Source organism: Schistocerca cancellata, chromosome 3 (assembly GCF_023864275.1).
Source record: "Schistocerca cancellata isolate TAMUIC-IGC-003103 chromosome 3, iqSchCanc2.1, whole genome shotgun sequence".
Classification (NCBI taxonomy): domain Eukaryota; kingdom Metazoa; phylum Arthropoda; class Insecta; order Orthoptera; family Acrididae; genus Schistocerca; species Schistocerca cancellata.
The window spans coordinates 451069307-451089246 of NC_064628.1; the positions used below are offsets into that span (position 1 = coordinate 451069307).

Here is a 19940-nt window from a genome sequence, read left to right on the forward strand (position 1 = left end):
CCAGGCACACAATTGTTTCTGATAAAAGTGTGGCGTGCGGTGTGGTCACTTCAGATGCACTGCCTTGTCTTTTATTCTTGGCACCTGACGTGGTCTCCCTTGCAGTGGATAAAGCTCTGGAGCTAATGACATAGGCGTAACTGCTCTGAGTGAGTAAACTCGCCAGTGAGCCATGACACTTAAAATCTCCTTACTTAATTAACTAGACAACTTCTTTTCAAGCTCTAAACAGGCAACAATTTTTTAATCATGTCTGGTTTTAAATTTATCTAGCTGTCGTTCGGTTAAATCAGCTCTTATCTCAATGGTGCATAAGTCGGTATGCCAGAAATAACTGTGCTAGCCTCCCTTGGCTATTCAATCAGTTACTCTAACACTGTTTTCCGAACTCGGGCCATGCAGTGGATCCTCACAGCTGGCATCGACAGTGGTGTCGTCATTAGCAGCAGTGGCTATAGAGATGGTGATGGCAGAGATGAAGGTGCAAGTCCCACAGCTGGGCTACAAGCTGGCAAAGGCTATAATGTTGGCGACTGCGCTATCCCAGCAGTAGTGACATTGTGGATGGTTAGTTGCACGTACACACAGACGTTGTCTCATCGCAGGTAGTGGCACTTACTTCAGCAGAGACTGCCTGGAACCAGAGGAGAGAGGATGCACACCACATGTGTGTCTGGTCTCTCTTTTGCGCTCTTGCTGAGCCACATGCTGTGCTTCGCAATCTGTCCCTCTTGGCCTGCTTTGTTGTAGAAGTTAACGAATGTAAAGGAATTTCCCCATCCAAGGGAAGGCAGTCGAGAATACGGTCGCCACGAACTGAATGTGTCTAGCGTGAAAACAGATCCTGGCCAAGTGAAGCTAACAGTGACTTGAGGTGAATCGTTTCGCTATCATTGTGGGCAACTTGACAGAAGGTCTGCCTCACAGATTTGGAAATGACCGACATATTGTTGCTCCTGTCACGGTCGCCAAGCCCGTAGATATTGTGGTGGTTGAGGGTGGTGCCAAATTAGTTAAAGAATGGCTATTTCAAATGGATCAGTATATATTGTATGTTAAAGTAAGGTAAATGTGTGGTACTCTTGTTACTCCACCCAAAATTCTGCATTACTTGGCACACAGCCGACTTGCCGTAGGACGAGTAAAATAAAAAGGAAACTACAAGAAACAAATCATAACTTGTCCAGTCCACAGTGAGTAGTGCTTGGAGAACTGAGATGAACTCTCGGAGGCGAGAATGAGGATTCAAATGGTTCAAATGGCTCTGAGCACTATGAGACTTAACTTCTGTGGTCATCAGTCCCCTAGAACTTAGACCTACTTAAACCTAACTAACCTAAGGACATCACACACATCCATGCCCGAGGCAGGATTCGAACCTGCGACCGTAGCAGTCGTGCGGTTCCGGACTGAGCGCCTTAACCGCGAGACCACCGCGGCCGGCGAGAATGAGGAAAGAAGGTAGTTAGCCACGAGAAGTTACAGATATAAAGAGAGGGGGTAGCCTGGGGAAGCTTAATGCCTCAGCATCGCTGAATCGTGGTGTCTGCTGCTCACGGTGCAAGTAGCGTAACTCGTAATAACAACGATCGAAGTAGTCGCAAACATTTTGCCATGAAGCACACCAACTAAAACTGACTGATTCCGCACAACACAAGGCTGCTTCCAGAGTGATGAAAGCCAGCACACTATAGTAAACTGGCGGCAACTACTGAACCACAAACACTGACAATGTGATACCGATCAAGAACTGTAAAAGAATGGATCTGAGAAAGTTTTGAAACATGAAACAAATCTAAGTAAAATAAATGATTAGAACAGTAATGACTGTATAGATGTTTTAATTAGGTATGTTGAAAATATTCCAACAGCACAGTGCGTAGAGCTTATTTTCCGAAAATGGTGTTTCTAAAAGCAGCTTTATTACACAGGGATGTGTAATTTACGTTGTAACAAAAGTTTTCGGTTTTCAAAATTAATTAATCGTGCTGGGGTATTTTTAAAAATTTCAGTTTATTACAAAAGTTGATTATACAGTGTTTCAAGAACATTAATTACATACCAACTTTTCTATGATGAACATTTTTTATATATCATCGATTCAAAGATACTCCCTGTAAACCCAAAATGCAAAATTACCTTTAGGGTGTGTCTTGCCCCTGAAAAGTGGAATTGGGCACAAACAAAAAAATACGTATTGCACAATATTGCCCTGTCTACACTCCCGCTAACTTTCATCAAGATCGTTTTTGGCACCTGCGAATGTTCCCTTGTGAGTAAAAAAGATAGCTAGCCAACTTTACTTAGGTGGCAATGAATACAGTTCCTGCAGCTTCTGGCAGGAGGGTGTCTCGTCTTCCTGGCGTTCAAGTTGGGTAGCCTGTTCTGGTGCCAGATCAACGGACATGTTAGAAACTAGTGTTCCTCTGCAATGATGTGTCTGCAACCGAAATTCGAACGCAACGGTCCTGAACTTCTACCGATATTCGCGATCTTGTGGCTTTTCTAAATTAACTGATCAGTGAACGTGAAAATTAATCCAACCATTGTATTCGATAGTCCTCTGTTTGGGCAAGCCTTCGTCGCTTTCCAGTGGCAGCGAAAAACTGATTTTAATCCATAAAATTTTATTGACCTTTTAAATAATCAACCAATAGGCTCGTGATTACTATCGTCGAGGTCTCAGAAAAGTCTCAGGACTACACGTTACTAGTCTGCTGTTCATTAATCCGGACAACGACACAGATTTGTCGTAAGACCAACCTTCTTGGGATAACCATTTATATTTGCGAACGTATTACCCTTCTGGAAATGTGCTAGTATCTCGCGTGCTTCTTAGACACTGATCAATGGAGTAATTGAGTAACTTTCATGCTTCGTTTTCTACACAAAATTAAATAACTTCCAATGCTAATTTAAATTTACTCCATTCTTTGTGCTTTTGAAAGTGTCTCATTTTTGTGTTACGACACTTTATCGCCTGCTTGACCCCATAAAATACATTTTCTACCAAAAAACTGAATACTTCCTTTTCTTTCTACAGGCTCAACTTATTCTTTCTATCTACATTCTCGGTCGTTTGTGGGTAATACCAACATACGATTGATACTCATGACCATGCCGTGAACAATGTTCATGTTACATTTGGTGTTCAGTCTATTTCGCCTACCCATTTCTGCTGTTTAGCTATTACTCGAAATTCGTACGGCTTCGGTTACCATAATTTCTCTCCACTTTCATATGTTTTTCTTTCAATAAATAGTTAAGATATTTCTTCAGTCAGCGCAATTGATCTGAATTTGCAACTTTATATGTACAGCTTAATTTCCAGATCATTTTCTCTTTTCTATGAGTAACTTACTAATCCGGAAAAAGTAAAAAGTGCTCTCTATTCCTTCATCTCTGAGTAGTTCATGGTCATATTATGAGGTGAAGAGGCAGAGAAATAATGTGAGGACACTAAACAGGTAATTCAGTACGTAAAGGGAGATGGGGAAATGGAATGCAATTGCAGGGATAGGAGTAAAAGAGAAGATTATGGGGAAATTATGGACATGGTACCAGGAATGAACAGGAGAAAGACTAACTGAGTTTTGCAATAATACTCAGTTCAAGAATCACAAGAGGAGGCGGCACATTTGGAGAAGACCCAGAGTCAGAGTAGCTTCCAGCTAGATTACATCATGGTCGGACAGACATTTCGAAATCAGATACTGTATTGTAAGGTTTATTCACGTGCAGATGTAGACTCTGATTACAATTTAGTGATGCTGAAGAGAAAATGAAGTTTAAGAGAATCGACCAGAAGAGGCATTGTGGAAGGAAGTGGGACACTGAAGTGCTGTGGAACAGTGAGGCAGGTCTGAAGCTCGCTAAGGATTAGGGTAATGGGATAGTGAATACCAGAGTAGGCAGTTCAACTGAAAAGGAATGGACATCTCTAAAACGGGCAATCACAGACGTTTGACATACAAACGTAAGTACAAGGAAGATAACAGCGAAGAAACCTTGGATAAGAAAATAATACTCAAATTGATGGAAGGAAGAAGGAATACAAAACCCTTCAGGGAAAGAAAGGAAAGATGCAGTATAATTCTCTTAGAAATGAAATAAATAGGAAGTGCAGGGCAGCAAAGTAGAAATGTCTGTACGAAATATGTGAAGAAATCGAAAAAAGTCATAGTCGGGAGGACTGACTCAGCATATAGAAAAGCAAAAATAGCCTTGAGAGAAATTACAATTGAGGGTGGTAACATTAAGAGTGCAACGTGAATTCCACTTTTGAACCCAGTGGCAAGGACAGGTTGGTGGAAAGTTCGCACTTTAGTCCTGTATGAGGTGGAGGACTTGTCTGATAACGTGATAGAGGAAGAAATTCTAGTCGATAGGGGTGCTGTAGGGGATCCAGAATCAGAGTCAGAATTTAAGAGAGCTCTGGAAGACTTGAGATCAATTAAAACAGAATGTATGGATAATATTCAATGGGAATTTCTAAAATAATTGGGAAAAGTGGCAACCAAACGACTGTTCAAATTGTTTATAGAATCTATGAGACTGGCGACGCACCATCAGACTTTCGGGAAAACATCATTGACACAATTCTGAAGTGAGCAAGAGCTGATCAGTGTGAGAACTATCGTACGATCAGCTTAAGAGTTCATGTGTGCAAAATGCTGACAATAATAATATACTGAAGAATGGTAAAAGAAAATCGAGGATCTATTAGATAACGATCAGCTTGGCTTTATGAAAGGTTAAGGCACAAGTGAGGCGATTATGAGATAGTATAGGGTTTGTCGACCTTGAGAAGGCGATCGACAATGGGGGATAGTGCAATGTGTTCGCAGTTCTGAGAAAAGTACGAGTACACTATAGGGAAAGTCAGGTAATATGCAATATGCAAAAGAACCACGAGGGAACAATAAGACTGGAACACGAAGAAGTGATCAGATTAAAAATGGTGTGAGACAGGGATGCATTCTTTCGCCCCTATTATTCAATCTATACATCGAAGAAGCAATGATGGACGTAGAAGAAAGGTTCAAGAATGCGAATAAAATTCAGAGTGGAAAGTTATCAATGACGAGATTCGCTGATGCTATTGATATCCTCAATGAAAGTGAAGTAGAGTTATAGAAAGTGTTGAATAGAACGAACAGTCTAATGGGTACAAAACAGGGACTGAGAGTAAATCGAATTAAGAACAAATTAATGAGAAGAAGTGGAAATGAAAATAGCGAGAAATTGAAGATCATAATTGGTGATCGTGGGGTAGACGAAGTGAAGGAATTGCGGTACCTTTGAAGCAAAATTATTCATGACGGACGCAGCAGGAAGGACGTAAAAAACAGACTAGCACTGACAAAACGGAATTTTTGGCAAGGGAAGACTGCTAGTATCCGACAAAGATCTTAATATGAGGAAGAAATTTTGAGGTTATACATTTGGAGCACACCATTGTATCATAGTGTAACATGGACTGTGCGAAAACCGGAACAGAAGATAATCGAAGCTGCAGATCATTGTTGAAAATTAGATGAACTGATAAAATGAGGCATGAGTAGGTTCTCCACAGAATCGGCGAGGCAAGAAATATACGGAAACCACTGAAGTGAAGGAGGAACAGGATGATATGACATGAGTTATGACACCAGAGGGTAATGTCCATGGTACTAGAGAGACCTGTAATGGGTAAAATCTATAGGGAAAGGCAGAGGTTCAAATCCATGCCAGAAATAATTATAGAGAATGCAGGGTGTAAGTGTTTATTCGAGTTAGCGCAGGAGATGAATTCATGGCGATCCCTATCATACCAGTCAGAAGACTATTAAGGAAAAACAAGACAATCTATCATTACTTCAGTGTTTCCATACTTAGATTTTCTATATTCCCCATAGCCATATTGAAGCGTACTGCTACACTGCGACTAAATATGACTTGCAGTCTTGAACCTTTTTCTGTATTTTGCACCATTTCGGTGACACCGTCAAAAAACTCTTCCTGGAGCTCATGATTTCAACAACGCCTGAGAAAATAAAAAGAAATTTCGTAAGATAATGAAAATACATTTTAATGTTGCAGTGAGGGAAAAGTTTTTTCTTGCACTTCAGTTTTGAATAGATAGCAATAAAAATAGAGACTACTATGTGGTGAACAGCAAATGGGAGTAGCAAAGCATAACAGGTACTGTGCAATTAATTACGCCGAACAAGAAAAGCACGGGCAAATTTGAAGAAAGACTTGGCGTTCTGGTAAATTATTTTGCAAGCGAGACTTTCCTTTCAAAGTAAAACAAGAATAATTTAGACAGCCGCGCTAACTATTGCAGAAGCGCTTCCTCTTTGTAGACGAAATCATTATTTTCTAGTATAATGGGTTCGGGAAGCTAGAGACTTCATTTCTGCAGTTTCTTTTCACTACTTTTTTTTGAGAACACCACATAAAAGTATTTCGAGCAACCCTTTGCAGACTGAGCTAGTGTATGGTGTCTAATGACGGCATTGATAAATTTAAAAAGAAATTAAATACTTAAAAAACGCGTCAGGACGTTTAAATAAATCCGCGTTACCCTCACACACACACACACACACACACACACACACACACACACACAGTCAAGCACGCACTTATATGCGAACTAACGATTACTGAGAAACTTACAAGGGAGTAAGAAACCAGTACATTAGCATAAGATTTGTGTCAACGTTTCGTACAGGGTGTGATTTGCAAAATTTATAAAATTCGTCTGTCTGGAAAACTGACTTGAACTTAGAAATGTAGTTTTACATATTAAATTGAGACAGATACTTAAACATAACCGCAAGCGGTAAACGCTCACTTCAGGTGATTAGCCATGATTTTAGTCCATCATCTTGAATAAAAAGAACGCTACCGCTGCAGCTGTAGGGTAACTTTATTCGAAAACCATGTCCGATTTCACATCATCAGTCATGAAAGATTTTGTGCACAACTGCGTTGTAACTGCGGAAGTTAGTTTCGCAATATATCACATACGAATAATAAGCATATGATATTGGAGTAACAGTGAGTTAATTTCCCTCCTCATCGATATCTAGTGCGCTCAAATGATATCTATCAGTTTTGTTATGCGCTTATTTTTGAATTCATATTCTGAAATTTACTTTTATATGCTAATATATTCATGTATGCTCATTGCTTTTTCGTGTTTTCGTACTTCATGTTTACATAACGAAATGGAATTTTACATTTGCTGTTTCGTTTATTTAATCCCGAATTAATGTTTTCCGACTCGACAATTCGTACCGTACAGTCTTCAGCACTCTAGCGGTAAAACTCGTGGATATCACTGCCGAAACAGAGGTCCATTAACGATTTCCGGATTTTTTTTATCCTACCATCGCTCTTTCACGTTGCGCATCTGATCCGAACACTGTAACTCTTCTATATGAACCCTTTAATCTTTGATGTAATCCCGCAAGATTTATTCTTTTATCTCTTTAACCTAGTTTGGACTCAGTTAAGCTTTGCTATTGATTAAGAAAAGATTTCTACACTCATGGAAATTGAAATAAGAACACCGTGAATTCATTGTCCCAGGAAGGGGAAACTTTATTGACACATTCCTGGGGTCAGATACATCACATGATCACACTGACAGAACCACAGGCACATAGACACAGGCAACAGAGCATGCACAATGTCGGCACTAGTACAGTGTATATCCACCTTTCGCAGCAATGCAGGCTGCTATTCTCCCATGGAGACGATCGTAGAGATGCTGGATGTAGTCCTGTGGAACGGCTTGCCATGCCATTTCCACCTGGCGCCTCAGTTGGACCAGCGTTCGTGCTGGACGTGCAGACCGCGTGAGACGACGCTTCATCCAGTCCCAAACATGCTCAATGGGGGACAGATCCGGAGATCTTGCTGGCCAGGGTAGTTGACTTACACCTTCTAGAGCACGTTGGGTGGCACGGGATACATGCGGACGTGCATTGTCCTGTTGGAACAGCAAGTTCCCTTGCCGGTCTAGGAATGGTAGAACGATGGGTTCGATGACGGTTTGGATGTACCGTGCACTATTCAGTGTCCCCTCGACGATCACCAGTGGTGTACGGCCAGTGTAGGAGATCGCTCCCCACACCATGATGCCGGGTGTTGGCCCTGTGTGCCACGGTCGTATGCAGTCCTGATTGTGGCGCTCACCTGCACGGCGCCAAACACGCATACGACCATCATTGGCACCAAGGCAGAAGCGACTCTCATCGCTGAAGACGACACGTCTCCATTCGTCCCTCCATTCACGCCTGTCGCGACACCACTGGAGGCGGGCTGCACGATGTTGGGGCGTGAGCGGAAGACGGCCTAACGGTGTGCGGAACCGTAGCCCAGCTTCATGGAGACGGTTGCGAATGGTCCTCGCCGATACCCCAGGAGCAACAGTGTCCCTAATTTGCTGGGAAGTGGCGGTGCGGTCCCCTACGGCACTGCGTAGGATCTTACGGTCTTGGCGTGCATCCGTGCGTCGCTGCGGTCCGGTCCCAGGTCGACGGGCACGTGCACCTTCCGCCGACCACTGGCGACAACATCGATGTACTGTGGAGACCTCACGCCCCACGTGTTGAGCAATTCGGCGGTACGTCCACCCGGCCTCCCGCATGCCCACTATACGCCCTCGCTCAAAGTCCGTCAACTGCACATACGGTTCACGTCCACGCTGTCGCGGCATGCTACCAGTGTTAAAGACTGCGATGGAGCTCCGTATGCCACGGCAAACTGGCTGACACTGACGGCGGCGGTGCACAAATGCTGCGACGGCCAACACCGCGGTTCCTGGTGTGTCCGCTGTGCCGTGCGTGTGATCATTGCTTGTACAGCCCTCTCGCAATGTCCGGAGCAAGTATGGTGGGTCTGACACACCGGTGTCAATGTGTTCTTTTTTCCATTTCCAGGAGTGTATTTACTGATTTTAGTATTCTTAAAAGTGGTCCAATCCGTAAATTAAGACTACTTTTTGTATGAAAGAGCCAATAAGGGAGCCATGTAGCTGCATCGCAATGGAAATATGTGCGTATGTAGTTAATTAAAAAGTAGAAGCTGAAATGAACACTTTCCTTCACATCTACACTAACAAAACTCCGTCCGAACAGGCCTTGGAAGGCCCAACGGTACCGACAGGCCGCCGTGCCATCATCACCCACAGCCATCACTGGATGCGGATATGGAGGGGCATGTGGTCAACACACAGCTCTCGTGGCCGTATGTCAGTTTCCGAGACCGGAGCCGCTACTTCTCAATCAACTAAGCGCCTCAATTTGCCTCAAAAAGGCTGAGTGCACCCGCTTGCCAACAGCGCTCGGCATACCGGATGGTCACCCACCCAAGTGCTAGCCTAGCCCGACAGTGCTTGACTTCATTGACTTGACGGGAACCGGTGTTACCTCTGCGGCAAGGCCGTTGGCTCACACTTACACTAGTGTGGCAATTCATTAATACTACCAGCTTAATAGCATAATGGTCCTCATTTGGAACGCAATGTAACAGCGATTCTGTGTGAGATGTATTTGACAAATACTTGATAGATTTCTGGGTTAGATAGCAGCAGATGTCTACACACTTCCTCTATGTTTTGGGCCAGTGGACTGTGGGCGCGATGCTTATGTAGATAAGTTCCATCAGCTTCAGACCAGGCGAATTTGACAGCCAAGTTTTCAACATCAATTCACTGTCATGCTCCTCAAACCATTGTAGACCGATTCTGGACTTGCGCCATGGACGGTTGTCAACCTGAAAGTTGCCATCGCCTTTGGGAAAAACATCGTGCACGGAGGGACGCAGAAGGTCAGCGAAAAATTTTACGTAGTCCACAGCTGTCATGGTGCTTTCGGTTACTAATACAGATCCCATGGGATCCCAGGAAAATGTCCCCCCACAGCATAACACTGGCTCCACTGGCCAGAGTTCGTAGCACAGTGCATTAATGTGAGTCACCTGATCAGATGAAACATTTCCATTAATCCACAATCCTATCTCAGTTATCACTTGCCCACTGCAGTCATAGTTGACGATATCATCGGTTCAAATCGTTCAAATGGCTCTGAGCACTATGGGACTTAACATCTGAGGTCATCAGTCCCCTAGAACTTAGAACTACTTAAACCTAACTAACCTAAGGACATCACACACATCCATGCCCGAGTCCCGATTCGAACCTGCGACCGTAGCGGTCGCGCGGTTCCAGACTGAAGCGCCTAGAACCGCTCGGCCACAACGGCCGGCGATATCATCGGTTATCATGGGAACACGTAGGTGTGATATGCATCAGAGCCCCATATTCAAAAATTTGCACTGAATACTGTGCTATAAAACACTTTGGTCTGCACAAGCGATGTACTCTGTCATCAGATCTGCTACGGATCGCCATCTACGCTGTCATAGTGAAGGAACACAAGACAGCCGGCAACCTGTGTATCGACTCGACATGCTGTCCAGTGTAGTTATGCATGCCTATGCGTGTACACAGCAGTGCTATTCTGTGTAGAACATTACATAAACTCCATTATCTATGTGGGCTTTCTCGCTCTATTTTGAAGAAGCTATTCAGCTAAAAATTTGATTCTTTCGCATATCGTAGGTTTACATTTCAGTTTTGTGGTTAAGTGACTATTATTTCCTTATAGGAAATAGTCTGACAATATTTTGACTTTAAGTAACACACTGGATGAAATTCTAATAGTTTACAGTGAAAAATAGGTGTCATTGTCAGTTAACCATCAGTCTAATAAAAGCCCCGCCTTTCACAGGTTTAATTCATGCTCCAAACTAGTTGCATATGATGGTACAATTCAATTTTGGTCTATTTTCCGGAATTTCAGTAGGCGCCTGCTTTCTGTTTGCCACTTACATCTCAGGTACATGCTAAATGGAAGACTAAATCATAAGCAGCACATCGAAGCGGCTATGCCACATACACAAGTTTTGTTGTAGAGCTAGTAAGATCATATACGTCAATATCAGCCACTCTGAAGTGAATTGCCGAGGGTACTTTTTATTGCACTATCTATTGCACTGTATATATGTGTCACCACAGTGACGTATAGAGACAGCTGTGCATGGGGTATGACTTCCTGTCCTCTGGAAAGAATCGAATGGCGGCTGGCACTGCAATGCCACTAGGAACTCAGCGGCAGCAGCAGCAGCAGGCATGTGTGGCAGGTCAGCATGGCTTGCGGCACAAAGTCCTTTGAAGGAACTAGTGCTGGTGGTAGGTGCCAGGTGCAGCCCAGTCTCGAAATCACAGCTTCTGCTGGCAGTGTCATCTCACTGTCCAGAGTTGTTCTGGCGTCTTAGTGGTGCTGCTGATCCCCAGCAACAACAAGTGATCCCTACCTCAAAATTCAGATATATTTATATGCCACCGATGTGCGTTTGTTTCTGTAAAACCAAGCACATAGTCACGTTGCCAATAACAGGAGACTTGCCCTGGTGTGGCGACGTTATCCCACCTGGTCGCTCTGCGGTGCTGCTGCACTCAGCTATCTTTGCCTCACACACAGCTTCCATGTATGTTATATGTATGTTATTGTGACACACATGTAGGCACACTGGCATCTACCAGCTCGTGGATGCTAAGTAAAACTTCATGGTGGAATCCTCATAACTTGTTATCGCTTTTGCTAAAGACATAATTTTTACTTAAAGTCTGGGTAGGGATACTTTTTTTTTTTTTTTTTGAGTCATCAGTCTTCTGACTGGTTTGATGCAGCCTGCCACGAATTTCTCTCCTGTGCCAACCTTTCTATCTCGGAGCAGCATTTGCAGTCTGTGTCCTCAATTATTTGCTGAATGTATCACAATTTTCCTCTACAGCTCGCTCAATTACCATGGAAATTATTCACTGATGTCTTAACAGATGTCCTGTCACTCTATCTCTTCTTCTTGTCAGTGTTTTCGTTGTAATCCTATGCCCCTCATTCCTTACCTTATCAGTCTACCTAATTTCGATATTCATCTGTGTTACCACATCTCAAATGCTTCGATTCTCTTCTGTTCAGGTTTTCCCATAGTCAATGTGTCACTGCCGTACAGTGCTATACTCAAAACGTACATTCTCAGAAACTTCTTCCTCAAATTAAGAGCTGTTCTTGATACCAGTAGACTTCTACTCGCCAGGAATGCCCTTTTTACCAGGGCTAATCTGCTTTCTGTCTGTCATGGGTTACTTTGCTGCCTAGGTAGCAGAATTCCTTAACTTCATCTACTTCGTGACCACCAATTACGATGTTAAGTTTCTCGTTGTTCTCATTTCCGGTACTTCTCATTACTTTCGTCTTTCTTCGATTCATTCGCAATCCACATTCTGTACTCATTAGACTGTCCCTTCCATTCAACAGATCCTGTAATTCTCTTCACTTTCACTGTGAATATCAATTTTAATCTCACTCTTGAGTCTTTCTTCTATTTTCATCACTGCTTCTTCAACGTACAGATTGAACAGCAGGGTTGAAAGACTACATCCCTGTCGTACACTCTTTTCAATCCGTGCACTTCGTTTTGGTCTTTTACTATTATTGTTCCCTCACAGTTCTTGTACATATTGTATATTACCCGCCTTCCCTACAATTCACTCCTCTTTTTCTCAGGATTTAGAATACCTTGTACCATTTTACATTGTCGAAGTCTTTCTCCAAGTCGACAGATCCTATGGATATGTCTCGATTTTTCTTTTGTTTTGTTTCCATTATCAACCTCAATGTCAGACTACCCCTATCGGGCCTTCACCTTTCCTACATCCAAACTAATCATCGTCTAACAGGTCCTCAATTTTCTTTTACATTCTTCTGTATACTCCTCTTATGATCAGCTTGGATGCCTGAGCTGTTAGGCTAATTGTGAGATAATTTTCGCACTTGTTCGCTCTTGCAGTCTTAGAAATCATGGGGGTGATCTTTTTCCGAAAGTCTGATGGTATATCGCCAGTCTCATACATAGTAAGACCAACGTGAATAATCGTTTTGTTCCAGTTCCCCCTGATTTTAGAGATGCCGATTGCATGTTGTCTAACCCTTCTGCCTTATCTGATTTTAAGTCTTACAAAGCTCTTTTTAATTCTGATTTTAACACTGGATCCCCTATGCATCCCCTATCGCTTCCTGTTGCTTCTTCTATCATATCATTAAGCAAGTCCTCCCTCTCATAGAAACATCCAGTGCACTCCTTCCACTTATCCGCTCTCTCCTCTGTATTTAACAGTGGAACTTCCATTGCACTCTTAATGTTACCGCCCTTGCCTTTAATTTCCTCAAACATTATTTTGACTTTTCTATATGCTGAGTCAGTCTTTTCGACAATCATTTTTTTTCGATTTCTTCACATTTTCCACGTAGCCATTTGGAGCTAGTTTCTCTGCACTTTCTACTTATTTCGTTATTCCTCTATTTCTCTGAACACTTTTGTACTTACTTCTTTCGTCGATCAACTGAAGTATTTCTTCTGATACCCACGGTTTCTTTGCAGTTACCTCTCTTGTACCTACATTTTTCTTTCCAACTTCTGTGACTGCCAAAAGAGCCAAAAGAGAGACACAAATTTTAGGAGACATAAAACCATTGAAGATACTCAAAATATTAGGTGAAACTTGTTTGATTAAAAAGGAACAGAAAATTCATCTGCAAAAGACTAATGACAGCCAATATTATCTACACTGTATTCAGTGTTGAAAGAGCAGCCGAAGACGAACGTTTACAAATATTAACAATATCGAATCAAGTAGTTCATTTCGTGAAGTTACAGCCTTACACTTCCCTACGTTGTGGACTAGTTTCTAGTCTTCACGGCGGACGAATGTTTGCTGACCCATGACCGATTTGGTTTCGTAGGACTCACAGTTGCAAAAAGTGATTTACAATTTCCCTGAGTTTATTCCTCTAGATCTACTGTGATCTGTTGAAGCTGAGCTACCTCTAGTTTTTAAACAGGCTCAATGATCTTGGACATGCCTTAAGTTGTCCCTGGAAGCAGTGAGGACTAAATGCTACCCCATACCTCTGTTTTCGATGTTCGTATCGTGTTTCTCCCAACGTTACGTTCTTCAGACATTTTACAATGCCACGTTTCGTCAATATGTATTTCAGTGACTTACTGCGTCATGAGCACAGATGCTCCGCTAAATAACAAAAATAGCAACTCTGCTCATCACAATCGACGTGAACTTCTAGAATTTATAAAATTTGAAATTTCTAGTTACTTTTCTTGAAAAATTTAGAAAATCCACACTGGTAAAATTTGAAACTTCAAGCGGTGTTATTTAAAAAATTTAGAGCATCTGCAAACTCGTTTTATTTAAATGGAATTTTCAATTCGATAGCTTTGCTCAGTAAACAGTAGAGAAAAATATAGACCAAAATTTTATGAAACGTGGTAAACAGGAGAATGATGAAGACTGGATGGCTGGAATGGGTAATAAATGAAGCGGAAGGTCTCGTGTTCTGTCTGTTCAAACTGGTTTGGTACAGCTCTCCACGCTAGTATATATTGCGCAAGTTTCTTCACCTCTACGTAACTACTGCAACCTATACATATTTGAACCTGATCACTGTAGCCAAGTCTTGTTCTCCCTCTACCACTCCCTTACCCCCCCCTTACCACCCCCCCCCTCACACACACACACACTTCAATGCATCACCAAATTTACGATTTCTTTATGCCTCAGGAGGTGTCGTATCAATCGATTCTTTTTTTTTAGTCAAGTTGTGCCTTAAATTTATTTTCTTCGCAATACGTTTCGGTCCTCTTCATTAATTATCCGAAACACTCATGTAATCTTCAGCATTACTTTATAACATCATATTTTAAAATCTTCTTTCCTCCTCTTGTCTACATTGTTTAGTACCCACGTTTCACTTCTGCACTAGGCTGCGCTCCAGACAAACATCTTCAGAAAATACTTCCAAACACCTAAACTTATATTCGACGTTAATAAATTTCTCTTCTTCAAAAATTTTTCTTTCCATTGCCAATCTACATTTATAGCCTCTCTACTTCGACCATCACCAGCTATTTAAATCCCCAAACAGCAAAACTCATCCACTGCTTTTACCGTCTCATTTCATATTTTGATTTTCTCACTATAACCTCATTTAATTATACTACACTCCATTACACTTTTTTGCTGTTATGTTCATCTAACGTCCTCCTTTAAAGACACTGTCCATTACATGTAGCTGCTCTACTAAGTCCTTTGTCGTCTCTTACAGAACTAATAGTAGCCGTGAAACCTGACCGTTTTATTTCCTTTCCCTGAACTTCCATTAACCCTCCAAATTTCTCCTTGGTTTCCTTTACTGATTTCTCAATCTACAACTTGAATAACATCAGGGAGAAGCTATAACCCTGTCCCATTCGCTTCTCAGACCACAACTTCCTTTTCATGTTCTTCGGTTCTTATTACTGGAATCTGATGTATGTGGAAGTTGTAGATGAGCAGTCGCTCCCTGTACTTTACCGTAAATACTTTCATAGCTTCAAACAGTTTATCCCAGTCAAAACTATCAAAAGCTTTCTCTAAATGTACAAAATACTGTAAATATAGCTTTGGCTTTTTTTCTGTGCTCCACAATAATCCGTAGGGGCAATATTGTAGGTTCCCTCATTCCTCCCGAACGTAAGCTGATCTTTCCCAAAGTTGTCTTATACGAATATCTCCATACTTTGTAAATGTTAACTTAGTGGAAATGAATGTAATTGGGGAGAAAATACTTTAATGGCACAAACTGGCTGAAAGAGAGGATAGTTTCATGAGACACATCCCGATGCATGAAGGAACAATTACCGTGGGAGGTTGCGAGACTTAAAAATGGAGAGGGAGATCAAAACTTGAATACAGCAAGCAAGTTAACTGGGATGTAGAATGAAGTATTTATGCAGATGTGAAGATTCTTGGTCAGTACAGACTCGTGTAAACAGTTGTGTCAAACCAGTATTTCTATTGACGACTACAAGATAAGCCATGTGAAAATGACTCTTTCCGTCTTTTTCAGTCATATTATATCTGCCACATAGTCGAAACTATGACTTATTACGATTTTCGGAGATTATTTTGCTGTAAAATGTTAGCTACAGCTGTGACAACTACCATAATGAAAGTGACAACCATCCGGACGAATGCGGCCAACGGTATTTTTTTTCGCTGGCTGTGTCGTACCGCTCACTTTCTGGCTCGCCCTCGCGCAGCTTTTGTGTCGGCCACTTCGTCTCCAGGCGCGGCGCTGCATTCGCAGGACGACTGCCGCTGGCAGCTACTCCAGCGGTGAGGCGGAAGTGTGCGAGCAGCGCGCCATCCGGCTGTCGCCCGGAAGCGCCGGGAAATAACTCGCCTCACAAAGCCCGCGCGAATATCCGGCAGCAACACTCCTCCGGCTTGCTTGCATTGGAAAAGAGCTCAAATTCCTGAGTAACGATGACATAAATATCACAGTTTGTCACTTGCGTAGGAAAATTCTGCGTCTCAAAATTTCACCAACGAGCCAGAACATTATGACCACGTGTTTGAATGCATGTTGGTCCACATTTGGAACGAAATGAGGCATCGGTTCTGCGTAGCATGGATTCTATAAGTACTGGGTAGGTTTCCATGTATGTGGCAGTACATGTTTGCGCACAGATCACGCAGTGGTCGCCGGCCGCTGTGGCCGAGAGGTTCTAGGCGCTTCAGTCCGGAACCGCGGTGCTGCTAAAGTCACAGGTTCGAATCCTGCCTCGGGCATGGATGTGTGATGTCCTTATGTTAGGTTTAAGTATTCTAACTCTAGCGGACTGATGACCTCAGATGTTAAGTCCCATAGTGCTTGGCGCCATTTGAACGCAGTGGTCGTAAATAACGAACTGGCTATTTGCAAGCTCAGAGATGACACCAGATAGCGTCCCAGCTGTGATTCATGGAGTCCCGAACAGGCAAGTTTGGTGGCCCAGATATCAACGAGACAAGTCATCGTCATGCTGCACAAGCCATTCTAGCGCTATTCTAACCTTGTGACATGGACAGTTATCCTGTTGGAAAATGCTATCGCAGCCAGGGAAGACTGAAGTGTGAAGTGACGTAGATGTTCGCGTTGTCCACAGCTTTCCTGGTGTCATAGATTACCGCCACAATTCTCATGGAAGGCCAGGTGAAAGTCCCCCATAAAATAGTACTGGCGACAGCGCATTGCGCCTCCGTCGTACTATGTACATTTCGAGAAACGGCTCGCCTGGATGATGTATTCAGACACCACTATCGATCTAGTGTAACAAAGAACGTGATTCATTCGACCGGTTTCATGACCACTGCAATCGTCACTGATGATCCGGTGGCTCGACATGCGAACACGTAACGGATGTATGCAGTGGAAATCCATACTCAGGAATATGCGCTGAACGGTGTGCCCCAAAACACTTGTGGCTCCACCAGTGCCGTACTCTGCCGTCAGATCTGCCACAGATCACTACCATTCACGCTTTACGGAGTGCGCAAGCCTCCGACATCCCATTTTCTGCCCTGCGGCATTAACGCCCGGCACCTTCTCGCCTATTCGTGTTTTTACGCTCCTTCATCTTCTTTCCACAGATGCTCACGGCAGAAGCACGCGAACAACCGACCAGCTTCTCCGTTCCCGAGGTGATGATGATGATGTTTGGTTGGTGGGGCGCTCAACTGCGTGGTTATCAGCGCCCGTACAATTACCCAACCTTTGCTCAGTCCAATTTCGCCACTTTCCTGGATGATGATGAAATGATGAGGACAACACCCAGTCATCTCGAGGCAGGTGAAAATCCCTGACCCCGCCGGGAATCGAACCCGGGACCCCGTGCTCGGGAAGCGAGAACGCTACCGCGAGACCACGAGCGGCGGACGCCGTTCCCGAGGTGCTGGCTCCAGACAGCGGGTAGTAACAATCTGTCCTTTCTCGAAGTTCCTTACGTCAGTGGGTTTCCCCGTTTCGCTAGAATTATTCCCAACTTGTCTCTGCTCCTCTTGTAAGCTTTCCCTACAGCGTCAGGTGCCCACTACGCGACGAGGCATTACTTCGGCTCGCGGTGGGTAGTGGTCATAACACTTTGGCACATCAGTGTATGTCTGTAATGAAACGCGTAGAGCTACAAGAATTTCGAATCAAATTCATGTAACAACGTTAAGGCGCTCTCACTGCGACCTCATTTTTTCGATTGTGTGGGAGATTCGAAATATAAATGGCTCTGAGCACTATGGGACTTAACTGCTGAGGTCATCAGTCCCATAGAACTTAGAACTACTTAAACCTAACTAATCTAAGGACATCACACACATCCATACATTTGAACCTGCGACCGCAGCGGTCTTGCGGTTCCAGACTGTAGCGCCTAGAACCGCTCGGCCACCCCGGCCGGCTTCGAAATATAGTCGATACCTGTATTCTGAATAAGAACTGTTTTAGGGACTATCAAAAAGTTTCCGCTTCAAGGCGTCGCTGCAGCGCATATTCAACGTAGCGCGACTTCGATACGGGTGTGCAAGCACCGACATGTAAGCAAGGGATTAGTGTGGCGTCAGTGGGTTTCCCTGTTTCGCTAGAATTATTCCCAACTTGTCTCTGCTCCTCTTGTAAGCTTTCCCTATAGCGTCTGGCGCCCACAACACGACGAGGCATTACTTAATCTCGCGGTGGGTATTGGTTTTCCGACATGCGTACGTTGTATTCGAAAACGTGAAGTAAGACGACGTTATTATCAGATGGATCCAAACAGGATTAATATGTTGTTATTGTTTTCTTGGATACCGAAGGACAAACCCCGGTAGACATCCATCGGAGAATGTAGTCTGCTTACCGGGCAGCATATCTGTCGAAAATCATCGTTGCGGAATGGTGCGCCAAGTTCCGTGCTGGTCGCGATTCGACACAAGACGCCTGTCGATACTGAAGGTCTTTCTCATACAAGAGGAGGCACTCGAGCAACCAGTCATGGTACCTGATTAGCATACCGTTTCCAGACTTACGACATTCGAACGCAAGCTTTTTGCTCTACCCTTTTGTGACTTTACTTGCTTTCACAGTTGCTTAAATACTGACGTTAGCGCTGCCGCATATCTGAAGTTACTTGTCTACGTATCACGTGATTTTCCAAACATTCTGCCGTTAGAGAACACCCATCATACACTGAAAATTGTGCAATAATTGTGCAATTTGAATATGTTTATTGTCTAATGTATAAGATATTCTGGGGCCTGTGACTTGAAGAAGGAATACGCGTCTCCCAAAAAGATCCAGTCGATTTGAAAACACTCTGTCTTCTACACGAAAGACGAAAAAAAGTGAGAAGGGTTCTAGCTTACGCATCGAAACCTAAGGTTTACCTTGGCGTCACTTGTAAGTTGTATGTTCGTGTAGACACAGGTGGGGCTGCGGTAGCAGAGTTCTTCCTGGTGCAGCTGTCTCGCCCTGCCTCGCTCGTTCATGACCCACTGTACGTTGCACTGAGACGGCAAAAACAGAACAACAACAAGTGCCTTTCGTTTCACCAGGTGTAATTCAGTTACAGCTGTGCGGCTTTATTTCCGTCGGGAGTGTGGCGCTGCATCGCCTAGAGCGTAAAGGGCGTACTGATTTCGCATTGCATCACTGGCTACCTAGGACACTGATCTCAACGTATAAGAATTTTTCTTTTTTTTTTTTGTGAGGTTTATGAAAGACGCAGACAACAGGTATACCATACTGGATGTGTCCACTCGCACTGAAGTCCGCCATCTCGTACCAGTTACAACTAACCAACGATGGACTCCAGAACTATTGCAAGTGAAAATTCTCTCATTCTATATACTAATCATATGTCATAAGGCTTTGGCAAATATTTGGTTATCGAAACTGTATTTATATTCAGAAACTCATGGATTCACACCGGCGATTCACGACAAGATGGCCCTATAGAAAATCGTTGAGAATTTATTC

The 19940-nt window shown here is 43.3% G+C and overlaps 1 protein-coding gene across 1 annotated transcript in view; it reads left to right on the plus strand.

The window, feature by feature from the left end:
• The first annotated feature begins 396 nt into the window (after positions 1-396).
• The window catches only part of LOC126176363 (regulating synaptic membrane exocytosis protein 2-like), a 165519-nt gene continuing 145975 nt past the window's right edge, over positions 397-19940 (plus strand). Inside the window, exon 1 of the mRNA XM_049923518.1 lies at positions 397-567. Coding sequence (XP_049779475.1) covers positions 397-567 — 171 coding nt within the window. The remainder of the gene's footprint in view (positions 568-19940) is intronic.